Raw genomic sequence first — 12,851 nt, forward strand, 5'->3', positions numbered from 1 at the left:
AAAACATCTTATATTTGGATACGAAGGGAGTATTCATTTATTTGATTTGAATCAAGTGGGTCCAAGATTATGGGAGTTGTAGGTGCATCCAAATACCTGTCGGCTCCACCTGATGATGAAAGGCAGAGGAAACGAGAGCCAGCGCATCAGCAGCAGCATTCACCTGCTGGTGCATATGCAGGGAAAGTCTGCTGCTGCCATGCCAAACCACCCACTCAACTTTCACTGGAACTCACCCCTAGTCACCCATGCTTTGGAAACACAGCCATTGCTGCCTGCAGCTAAGAGGGGGGAACAGGATGGGCAGGAGACAGCCCACACAAGCGGACGATAGAAGTAACAGCACAGCATGGATCACTACAGCTGCACTAAATTGAAGGAAGAGAAACAAGGCATAATGCTTAGTAATCAATAACAGCCATATATTCTCCCTTGAGTGTCAAACTATTTCTTGTCCAACATACATTTTGTGATACACAATGGAGGTAAAGATAGGTTGCCGGTTAAGGTGTAAAGCACAGGACAATTGATTGCGGAGGGTGCTCAGGCGAATGTGGTTTTTAACCGACAGTCCCTGAGCCAAAGGATTTCACTATGGTGCTCACTCTCGCACCGAAGCTTCTCGAGGCGATCTTCTTCCCTGGGACGTGGAAGGGGTTCGAGACGGCGTCCACGTATGCAGCATGGAACTTCCTGAAAAACTGAGAAAAGAGCTGACGTTAGAAGGTACTCTAATTTTTGCATCACAAAGCAAGCATGAGCAACACTTCATACTGTGTACACCCAGAAAGAGTCCGGAATTTAGGAGTATCATCACTATATAAAATTTACGTATCGTCTGAAACTTGTGGTTCTGACTTATTCAGAGGCTGGACTGAGAAAACCTGACACTTTCCACGTTGTCAGGTATGACTTGGTACGAACAGCAAACTCATCACACCAGCCAAGAAACAGGACGGGAGTATTATAATCAAATATCTCCGTACTTGCGCTTTCCCATCGGATGAAAGAAGAGAGATACACCGGGGATACTAACTCTGTAATTCTACTAAAAATTGCTGCAAATAAACGGTTTAAGAGCTTACATTTCGGGCATCTGCATCTTTCACATCAAGATCAGTAGTAACCATTAAAAATTTGACCTTTGTGTTTGTCAAATAGCCATACCTGCATATGATAGATTGTCATAGTTCATGAATTGTTAGCAGTAAGTGCATCCAGCAACAACGATAAATTGGCAATGAAGAGAAATATTACTCTAAATGATAAACAAATAGCACAGTTGAGATTCTATTTTTCTCACTTGACATTATACTGCAGGAATCTAATATACTCTTTCTGGAATTGAGCCATTGTCTTTACTTCTTTCTGAATAATTCAGATAAAATAACTTATGTGACTCTGTGTAAAGGCAAGTAACTGGATTTTGAAACTTCGGTAATTCTGTAAATTAAAACTACTCCCTCCGTTACAAATCACATTAAGTTCTAGCTTTGTCCTAAGTCAAACTTCTTAAAGTTTGACAAAGATTATATAAAAATGTGTTAACATCGACAACAGCAAATTAGTTTCGTTAGTTCTGTCATAAAACATATTTTCACTTGATGTTCTAGATAGTAGCATATTAATCAAAATACTTGGTCAAGACTTAAAGAAGTTTGACTTGGGACAGGTGATAACCAAAACTGTGAAAGGACTTACACTTTGTAGTTCTCAGTCGGATATAGAAGACCCAAAAATGTTTCGTTCAGTGTAGGTGCACTCTTTTTAGGATTGTTCACTGCCAACGGAATGTATGTGAACAGAAGTAAGATATATGATACAAGGGATCGACAAACAATAATTGCAATGTCACTAGAATGAAACTTTGATGGTTGCAATCTAAATAGTTAGACAGACCCATGTGAATTGAGTCTCAATTCTAATGAGATGGCTGCAACCATCGGGACTCAGCTGGAAACCCTATAGCTATATGCACATCAAAAACTTTGCATAGCAGAGTGGCAGAGTTAATTGCGATTTCTGTACCCACACAACATGGAATTTGTAACTAGTCCCTTTTACTTAACGTGGATCACTTGTCTAATTTGACATATAATCAACGTCCATTAACAGTTACAAACTAGAGTTCGATGCATTTAACCAAGGATTTGACAGGAGATGAGTCAGATTTGAGCCCTCTCCAGTTCATTTGAATTAAATCCAGTGAGATGGATGCAACCACCACACTTATCAGGACTCATCTCGAACCAGTCCCATGGTTTTGAATGAATAAATTGCAATTAACTTCTGCGCTCTCGCGTTGTGAAGCTTTCAGCGTGGCTGTAGGGGTTCCAGATGAGTTAGTTGTCTAATCTGATATGTAATCAACATCCATTGACAGATACAACAAGATACCAATGACTTTAACTAATGATGATTTGACAGGAGATGGAATCGAATTTGAGCTATCTCGGTGCATTTGACAGGAACAGATGCCTAGATCTAGATTGCCACGAAGGGTAATGCGCCTACCTCGCTCGTCGATGACGTCGAGGGAGCAGTGGACGACGTGGTGGAGCTTGAGGGCGTCGTCCGCCTCCGTGAAGCTCTGCAGGTACAGCGGGTTGTTCTGCGACGAGTACCAGAGCATCCGTAAAGAAGATCAGCTTTACTCCCGCCGTCGCCGGCGAGGAGACGAGATCGGGATTTCGGGATCTGGAGCGAGGGGGCTGGGTAGGAGAGGTGGTCCTGACCTGGTGGCCGACGACGGCGACGCAGACGATCATGTTTCCGCCGGGCGAGCTGGTCGGAGGCAGCGCTGCCTGCCGGCCGGCAGTTGAAGCGGCGACAGCGAGACGGAGGCGCGCGGGGGATCGACGGAGGCTGTTCTCTGCTGGTTGTTGGACCGTGCGCGCGGGCAGGAGACGAAGGCGGCCTATACTAGTGGATCGGAGGGCCACTGTCTACCGGTGCTTGGAGCCGCACCAATCTTGATGCAGTCTGTTCAGGTTCAGTGCTTCAGACGTCACATGAACATTTTTCAGTACAGAGTTTCAACCAGATCAGATGATGCATCAAAAAATAATCAACAGATCATACCACAGATATCGAACAAATTAATGAGCTATACGTGGCAAAAAAAATAACATATCACAGACATTTAACAAATTAAAGAGTTGTGCATGAATTCCAATCATGCCATCACAGACCAAATGTCTGTAACAGAATGTGATATCAACAATCTTGAAAAGCCACATAAGTAAATCTACTTGGATTAATCATCATAGTGCTTATTCCGTTCTCAAACTTCTCTTTTTGTATAAGTTACAAAATTCAGAGAATGAGTTGCCGCCTCTGAGTTCAGGGGATAACAAGAGTTCCTGCGTATGAAACTTTGATGCAAGTGCATGCAACCATGTCCTGACAAAAATCAAACAAGTGCAATGGCACCAGACGGCAGAGTGGGGTAATTTACGGCGTCGCTCCATTGCGGATGCCCTGGAAAGTAGACCTTGAATCCTGGACTGGATGCGGCAATCTCCCAGAGCACTTGCAATAAGGCACCTATAAGAACAAGTGACATGATAAGTACAAGACAGAGTGCAGGCACCTTATTCTATTCTGTTGCAGTATATACTCAAATTTTATTCTGTGGCAGCATATACTCAATCTGTTGAAAAATGCTATCTTCTCGGGGCAGCTGGAACTATCAAAAGTCAATGTCAATTGGCCTTCTAAAGGCTATAGTCCTGTTTCTTTTGAAAAAACGAATTTCGAGTTTTGAAGAAGACAGGCCTCAAGTAAGCCCCCCGGCTAAAAAGTCCTATTCCTACGTAATGAAGCTTTTGATAATTGACTATGTTGACAGAAAGTAAAGCTACAAATTTTTCACATCCTACTACTGCATTTAGCACGCAACCACACTGATAAACAGCATACCACAGTCCGCGTGGAATAGAATGTTATATAGAGAACGTGTATGTGCATGACCTTATAATTCGTCTATTCATTAAAAACAAGTATAATCTGATTATTTTCAGTGTTTGTTCTATGCCATGGTTGGGATCCGGCTGTCAGGCGTATGGACAATGTCCGGATCTAAGACTGTGAGTCTAAGCCTGCCTCACAAACATGATAACATTTCCGTTGAGTTTCTGTACGTGCTCTGGTTTCAGTAATAAACTTTGGGAGCACAGAGCTTCTTCAACAGGTATATTGTACTTGTATAGTTGTATACATTATCATACTATAGGTTATTGAGCAGTGAGCACGCTATGCCTAACTTGAAATGATAGTTATTGCACAACGCAAAGTAGGCTTGAGAACGGTATGCAGTAGGGACATATATGTTGGGCTGCCCCTGATATGCACTAGATGTTTATACACTCATAGAGCTTAGAATTTATTAATAGTCATTCAAAATGGTCTTGCTCAAAGAGGCAGTTATGATTCTATTACAATCCTCTTCCAATTTCTGATGCACTGACACTGGTGTTAAGAATTAAAACTGTTTAAAACAGAGTATTTTAGCCTGTACAGAAAAGAGATACAGATAACTACACTGTCCAGGTTGTTGGAACTGAATCCAGAACACTGCAAAAAAGAGGATTGGCTAGATATTCGAAACAGTGTATTTATATTGTAACTTGTTCAAAGCCGTACTGGACAACTAGGTAAGGAGCAGTACAAACGAAGAACAGTAGAGTACTCCAGAAAAGAAAGGAAGCTACCAATTACATTGCAAAGTTACCAGTTCCAATAGTTAGGATAGAAGACGGGCATAATTCACAAATCCTCTCACAGCTAAACCAATCGTACAGTGTAGCAAAATTTGCATCTAATTTTGATTCCAACTAGGCGATGCTGAAGTCGTAGAGGGGGGGTCATTGGGCTCACAGCTCAGGTCTGCTTGAGGCTCTTGACGAGCTTCCAGCGGGCGAGGAGCCTGGCGATGGGCGGCGTGAGCGCGATGGTGATGGGGACCCTGACGGGGAACAGGGCCTTGTTGCAGAGGATGGCGAGCGCGAGCGCGCCGCCGCTGGACGCCGCGAGCTCCCCGGTCCGGTTCCGCGGCGCCTCCTGGCCGACGACGACGGAGGGGGCGGGGTTCGGGAGGGCCCCGTCGCCGGCGCCGGGGGCGGGGGCGGGGGCGGGGAGGGCCGCGTCGGCGGCGGCGGTGCCGGGGGCGCTGATGCCGATCTTGCGGAAGATGGCGTCGACGTCGACGTTGTTGTTAATGGCGACGTACATACCGGAGACGGAGGCGACGGAGACGGAGACGTGGACGCCGAGGGCCACCTTGCCGTACTTCCTCATGAGGTCCTTCATGCGCGCGGTGAACGCCATGGCTGGTGCCAAGGCCGGCGAGGTCGGGGACAAGGGAGGGGCGTGCGGGTTTAAGATTTTGCGGCGGCGGCGGCGGCGGCGCGACGAGCTAGGGTTTTCTGGTCGGTCGGTCCGTCGGATCGGCACGGCGGCGGCTAAAAGAGACGTGGACCCGAGTGCGTGGCGACCCGCGAGCCTCCCTTTCTTTCTTGGAGAAAGAAGCTATGCTCGGACACGGCACGCCGTGCGTGTACCTCAAGGAAATACGCCTTCTGGGTAGCTTGTGCTTGAACATGTTTTCCAATCTCTCCCTAGTAATAATAATAATAATAATAATAATAATAATAATAATAATATATATATATATATATCTTTCCCTATTATATACTAATATTAATATTAATATTAATATTAATCTATCCTTAATTTTTTTAATAATAAAGCACGGATTGACTCCGTGGGTTCACTGTCACAATACGCTTTCTTCCCGTGAATTTACGCTTTCAGTTTAAATTTGAATCTATTCCTAATCTATCCTTAATAATAAAGCACGGAGTGACTCCATGAATTCACCGTCACAATATGTTTTTTTCCATGAATTTACGCTTTCGTTATTTTACTTTGCTATTCAAGGTGGTACTAATTTCAAACCCTCGTTAGTACAATTTGTGCCTCGCCGGGGCCTTTCCCGTGCAACCTGGTCCTCGCTTTGCTGGGCCTATATGCCCAGTGGGCTTCCACGGTCCGCTTAATAAAAATAAAATAAAAAAGGTGAAAAGTGGGTGCTCATGTTGGATTCGAAGACAGGACCTGCTGTTCCATCAAGAAGAACATAACCAATCCGGAGAGCCATCGCGCGAAGCTGGATGATGATGGAGGTGATGGCGTCTCTCTTCCTGGGGCGGCTAAGCGGCCGCCAAAGCAGAGGGCTCTAGACGCCACCTGGTGCGATCATCTTCCACATCAAGCTTAGGCTCATGCAACGTGATGCAGTCGAGCAAGTCATGCCAGGCGACATTCTCATCTGGGCCAAAAGGACGGCGGAAGGTGAGCTGCCCTAAGTCAATAAGGGCCACTGCAACAGAGATCCGCGGGTCAACCGCGATGGAGAATAGGTCAGGAAAACATGCCGCGAAGGGGGCGTCCCCAGCCCTTGATGATGCAACAAAATATGGTCATGATTATAAAAAAATTTCTCCCGTTGCAACGCACGGGCCCTTTTGCTAGTATATATATATATATATATATATATATATATATATATATATATATATATATATATATATACCATCACAATACGCTTTCTTCCCGTGAATTTACGCTTTCAGTTTAAATTTGAAACATATTCGAGGTGGTACTAAATTTCTATCTCGGTAATTCAACGAGGCGAATTCTGCGCCGGTTCACCAACTGGCGCGCTTGTAATTGGACCGGCCCGTTTTTTCTTTATATTTTTCAAACCCAAGCAAAAAAGGTTAGTGCGCCAGAACGGTTCGAACTCAGGATCTCTTCGCGGAGACCGCAAGTGCACTAACCACTAGGAACTCACTTATGCACAAATACATGTTACCTTCTTTTATTGTTTTCCCGGTCGCGGTTCTTATTCCTTATTCCTTTTTTTGTTTTCTTCATTGCACAATTTTGGTTCAATAAAATGTACGTGTCGTGTCAAAGTCATGTACTACTACTAGAAAACCAATTAAATAAGAAAACAAAGAAACTCACGATCAGAACTTCCAGTTGAACCTTCCTAACCCTCCCATATATATGATGCCCGGGATCACGTGCTCTCCTATACCTAGGCGAGACGCCGAGACCTCGCATCGAGGAAGAGCAGCGCCGAGTTCGAGGAAGCACGATGGGCGTCCTTGGTCTTCCTCCCGATCGAGATCGGCCACGGTGTTGCCCGAGGTCGTGTGCATGACTTCCTTGATCTCTCACGATGTGTATGTTTGTTACCTTGCTCACATCCTCCTCGACTCAATCGGCTCTAGAGAGCTGGATCGTCTCTTGTGATATATAGATCGCAATGGCGGCAAAGCTCCCAAGAACGCCCGCTGGACTTCACTCCAGATCGAGCTCTACCAGTACCCGTTCACCCCATGAGATTTGTCCGCCGACCGTCTCCTCCGCTCAGCGCCGCCCCCGCTGGACTCTCCCGCTCCCGCCTAGCGTGTCCGTCAATCGTGATCGGGCTCTTCTCTACCGGCACCGATCATCAGTAGGGCGCCGCCTCCCAACCTCATGCATCGATCATCCTCCACTCATTGCTCCCTTCATTGGCAGTTGCAGACGTGTGTTCTCGCTGTTCGTCATGGTGCAGTGCTTAAGGTGTTCCGGGAGCCGCTGGCTGGCGCAGGAAGAAGCGTCTCGCCCGTTTACCACTCCATCGCCTATCAATGGCACCACCAAGGTATGTTGATCGAGGTCGAGGTTCACACAACATTGTGAATCAGAGATAGAGTCGTGTGCTTGGTGTAGTGTGGAGTGGCCTGTGACTCTGAACGTTGTTCCAGCTTTCCTTTTTCTCATATACTTCCCAAGCAGGTAGAAGAGCGTTGATCCCAATTTTCATGTTCTAACCTTGCTATGAGTTGTAGAAGAGCGTGAACTACATCCTGGTGAGGTGATGGCTTTTCATGCAGGATGCAGCAGCAGCAGCATGCATGGATGGATGAAAGTAAGTAGCAGACTAGCACTTTGCACGTCTTATGATTCTCCCTAATTGGTGATGACAAATCTTTGACTGGATATTGCATCAGTAACGTATCCATTCAGCAATCCTTCTATTATTGCTGCTGCTCCGCCCTATGAAGATATCTGTCCATGCATATCTTCTTGATGGACAGACATAATATCTTGGATGCCCATAAATATGTTAGAAAACATGGGTTGTGGGAATCACTTCCTTTTACTTAACATATATTTACATACAAGTTTTGGCTTTTATATGCTTCAACTGCAGTGCCAACTGGGTGAGACTTCGCGGCGATGACAAGAGCCCAATTGGAGTGTCTGATAAGAAAAAATCCCAACATTATTTATGCATGAAAAAATAATTCTAACCTGCATGAGCAGACAGGGCCAAGCGAAGGTTGCATGGACGTGTGAATTAGTATACAAGTCTCCTATATATGCTTCAAAGAAAAACTCTGAGATCCATAGATGAGCTAGGTAAGTACAAAGCTACGAATTTTCCTGTAGCTATGTGAGTTTGTGATGTTTTCCATATGTATTTCCTTAAGACAACAAAAGCATCCTACTTTTCAGTCTATAAGTTAGTTTATGAGTTGATCCAGTGCCAAACACAGTTCAGTTGAACATGTTTGTTACAACATTTTTACGACATGAGCGTGAATTTTGAAGAAGTAATTGCCGGGTTAGATCGAAATATTATAGTATGTCTTTTAGAAAACGTTTCTTGAAATTCAGAATAATTCTTTGAATTATCAATTTTTTTTGACAACCAAGATATTTTTTCCTTTAACAGTTCAATTTCTGAAAAAAAAAATCAACACAATAGCCGAGTTTATTACAATTTTCACATATAATACTTGCCGCTAAGAACTTATAGGTATATGCTTTCACATGCAGTACTGTCTTTGCTAACACGTATGGTGTCAGTTTAGAAAGACCTACGTAATGTTGTTTTCATTCTTGGCTTCAGGGAAAAAGGGATAGGTTCGGAAAATATTTATCTAGGATAGATGTATATTTATGTAAGAGGATAGATGTACTTACGTGTAGAACTACAATTTGTTGCAGTTGCTAGGGACTGTAAATTACGATTCTAATTCATTCTTTTGCATTTCAGTATGTCATTCATTGTTACTTGAATGTTCCTCTTTTTGTGATCTCCCATAGAAGCTTTTTGTTTGTTTTTTCACTGGAACAACTCTACGCGCCTTGTGAAATGTCTGATGTAGTTTGGAAATATGAGTGAGAACTGCAAGTACGTCGATACTGCCCTCTATGTATCGAACCCAAGGATTTTTTCTAATATATATTCTTTTTGTTAATTTCAAGGGAGGAAGAGAACTCCAGTTCTATGGTAATGTTCTTGATTCTGATTCTCCATGATTGATAATGTTGTTTAGGACCCTAAGCTTTGTCATGGCTGATTTAAATAGGCACAGTTGGTTTAGAAGGAAATCACTGCTACTAATTTTAGAACTAGGATGTCGTTTTTGACAGCTGTCAGGTATTGCTTATTTGCATTGTAAGATCACAATTCTAAGGTTAATCTTTTTAGTTGTGTAGCATTGCATATTTGGGTCCTTGAATTTTCTCCTCGAAGATCAACACATTTGGTCAGATTTGGCTTATTTAATAATTAGCAAACAATAAAAATTGAACATCTATGCAGTGCGACATTTCTTACGGATGGTCAGGTCGACACCGGCAACATCGTCTATATTGTACCAAGGTTCTGCTGCTGCTACAATGGCAACCTCCTACTTCCTGAACATGACCATTGCAGCTATCCTTGCTACAGTAAATTTTGTTTCTTTTCTTTCTCATAAATTATGGACATATAGGCATTCTGATCAGGTAATGTTCTTCTCTAAGATTTGATATTTGAAGCATGATGTTTGCAGTCAGATAATTCTCCTAGGGTCCTAAAGATGTCAATGTTGATGGAAAATACACATGTTGCATACCTTTTTTGAAATCAGAAGGTAACACCTGATTGCCTTCATATAAAGAAACAGATTGTAAACACATACGAGGCGATGTATAGCTAGCAGGAACAAGAAAAAAATGTTGCTCGAAGGTGAGTGGAAGTGCATGATTTTCTAGAATTATTTTCTTGACAGAAGTTACTATATTCTCAATATACATCACAGTTGTAATCATCTAAAAACAGAAAATCACTTCTAGAGTTGTAGTAATGCAAGTGATTAAAATCCCTTGCTAATTAAAATTATAGTTTCATTTATTTCACCGTAATGTTTTTTTGAAGAACGATCATGCATGTTTCTAATACATAGGTTGAGATTAGTAGACGAAGGTTAACTTTGTGTCGGAATATATTTACTCTCTACCAGTTTCTATGTAAACCATCACTGAATACACGAGTATGACATCCATATCATTTCCAGTACAAAAAGTGTTGAGATATTTAGCTCCTGTACAATCAGTATGAATTTATATCGTCTATATGTGAACAAATAATTTCAGGCTGAAGATCACTAAAACCAGCATGAAAAATTGACCTCTCAAAACATGAAAACAGTGGCTTACTTCAGCAGTCAAGCTTATGAGATGGTTCACAATTAACAGCTGATTTCACAAATGTGACTCAACTTGAATTGTTTTATGTTGGACATTATAATTTTTGTGAGGTTTTGTTGTTCGCCCGTTGCAACGAACGGGCCCTTTTGCTAGTGTGTGTGTGTCTATATATATATATATATATATATATATATATATATATATATATATATATATATATATATATATATATATATATATATATATATAATCTATTTTCTATTCCCTATAATAATAAAGCACGGATTGACTCCGTGGGTTCACCGTCACAATACGCTTTCTTCCTGTGAATTTACGTTTTCATTTGAATTTAAAACATATATGCGAGGCGGTACTAATTCTGCTAAAAAAACGACTCAATCGCTGCTTTGTGCTACGTCGTACCTCCAACTTCGCACGCTAGCCATATATTGGGCTGATATATGCTGATGGGCCTCCTCCCAGGCTTCATTGGATACGATCCAAAAAATCAGCAGCGTGTGGGGATGTACTCTGGTCTCCACGCCCCGAACCAGCTCACCCAGGTTCTTTGTCTTTCCCAAAAAAAAAACCCAGGTTATTTGTCTAAAAAAAACTAACTCTATTAATGATTGCAACTTCTGGCGTATGATGATATGCGTGGCATGCTCCTCAGGGTAGCTCCTTTTTTTCATGCACGCGCATGCACGTCCTTCTTTAAGTACTGCAACTGCAAGGATTTGGTTTGGAGCTGCAAACGTAAATCTTTTCATTTCTCGGCATTTTTCCTGCTATAATTTTTTTTGAAAATATACCTGCTTGATCTACGTGCAACTTCGCTCAAGTTTCACTGCTTCAAACGGCAAACACTACACTGCAAGCGGCACGCGTCGCTGTAAGGTCGAGTGCCCACTGCGTCTAGCTTGAAACACGTCAATGTAACATCAGTCTCCGCTGTCGTTTTTTCAATTGGCAATTCGGACCAAAGTGCTGCAAAATTATTACATGGACGCTGGAAAGACGATCGTTTGTCCTACCAGTTGGATGAAAAACACTGCAAAGGCGACCACGTGGAAGTTGCAAGGATGACTGGCGATGCTACAGGTCGGACGCATGTCATTGCAAGGTCGTTTTATGATTATACATTTCTTCTAGATATGGACATGGACCTTCTTGTAGCTACCAGTTGGCAGCGTCTGAACGCTATCGTGATGTTTTGATGGACATGCAATTTTTTATTTGATCTTCTTGCAATGCACGGCATATGCGCTATAATAATAATTATTATTATTAAATTCATCAATTTCTTCCAAACTTATAAAATATGACCCACCAATGTCATCTATAAATTGACAAAAAACATTTCACACTGGGGAATCCCCTGCCTGGGCCATCCCACGCAGTAGTGAACTCCTATACTGCGCTCTGCACGCAGCGAGAAGACACGGCGCTCCAATTAGGGCCGGCCCATGTGCGGGCGGTCCGTTTTTAAATTTCGTTTTTTATTTTATTTTTTCTTTTCCATTATCTTTTTTCTCCTTTAAATAATTTGGTACTTAAAAAAACCTCCAAAATTTTTAAAAAGAACTTTTAAGTAAATTTTTGAATAAAGCATAAAATGATTGTGTCGCATATTCAAAACATGTTTGCAATTTTTAAAACAAATGTTTGGGAAATCAAAAAATATTATTTTTAAAATTTTGTTTATTACGAATTATTAATGAAATTGAACAAAATGGTCGCCAAAATGTTATCGGTGATGCAGCAAAATGTTGTCATGCCCATTGAAGTTTATGATTTTTTTCTCCTGTTGCAACGCACGGGTCCTTTTGCTAGTATTATATATATAATATATAATATATATAATATAATAATAATAATAATTTATAATAAAGCACAGATTGATTTCGTGGGTTCACCGTCACAATATGCTTCTTCTCATGATTTTACACTTTCAATTTGAATTTAAAACTTATACGTGAAGTGGTACTAAATTTCATCAGTCCAGTTTCGTTTCCGTCCTCATAATAAACTAACCTGAACCAGTACGCCCGAGATAAAAGAAAAAAAATCAGCCTCCCCGACCCTGCCTCCTAGTCCCCATCTCCACCTCCCGCCATGCCCCTCACGCATGCCGCCGTACCGCCGTGCGCCGCCACCGCCCACCACGCTGGCGCGCCTACCCTTACCCGACCGGCTACACGCGGACAACGCTCGTGCCGCCGTGCTCGGGTCAACGCGGCGGCTTGAGCAGTTGGGGCGGCGCGGCTGCTCGATGCAGATTGTAGAACGGCGGCAGCGGCTGCAGCTTG

At 42.6% G+C, this 12,851-nt stretch overlaps 2 protein-coding genes across 2 annotated transcripts; both read right to left on the reverse strand.

Moving 5' to 3' along the window:
* Positions 1–395: 395 nt before the first annotated feature.
* LOC119302695 (trafficking protein particle complex subunit 2-like protein) lies at positions 396–2,936 on the reverse strand. Its single transcript, XM_037579740.1, has 5 exons — positions 2,736–2,936; positions 2,515–2,611; positions 1,702–1,780; positions 1,086–1,167; positions 396–701 (listed from the first exon to the last, which is right to left on the reverse strand). Exons 1-5 carry the CDS (start codon positions 2,766–2,768, stop codon positions 561–563), a joined length of 432 nt encoding a protein of 143 aa, XP_037435637.1. The 5' UTR covers positions 2,769–2,936; the 3' UTR covers positions 396–560.
* Positions 2,937–3,107: 171 nt separating this feature from the next.
* On the reverse strand, positions 3,108–5,547 carry LOC119302694. The gene is made up of 2 exons (XM_037579739.1): positions 4,879–5,547; positions 3,108–3,546 (listed from the first exon to the last, which is right to left on the reverse strand). Exon 1 carries the CDS (start codon positions 5,326–5,328, stop codon positions 4,882–4,884), a length of 447 nt encoding a protein of 148 aa, XP_037435636.1. The 5' UTR covers positions 5,329–5,547; the 3' UTR covers positions 3,108–3,546; positions 4,879–4,881.
* Between the last annotated feature and the right edge of the window lie 7,304 nt (positions 5,548–12,851).

The sequence above is a fragment of the Triticum dicoccoides genome, chromosome 5A, assembly GCF_002162155.2.
Source record: "Triticum dicoccoides isolate Atlit2015 ecotype Zavitan chromosome 5A, WEW_v2.0, whole genome shotgun sequence".
Classification (NCBI taxonomy): Eukaryota; Viridiplantae; Streptophyta; class Magnoliopsida; order Poales; family Poaceae; genus Triticum; species Triticum dicoccoides.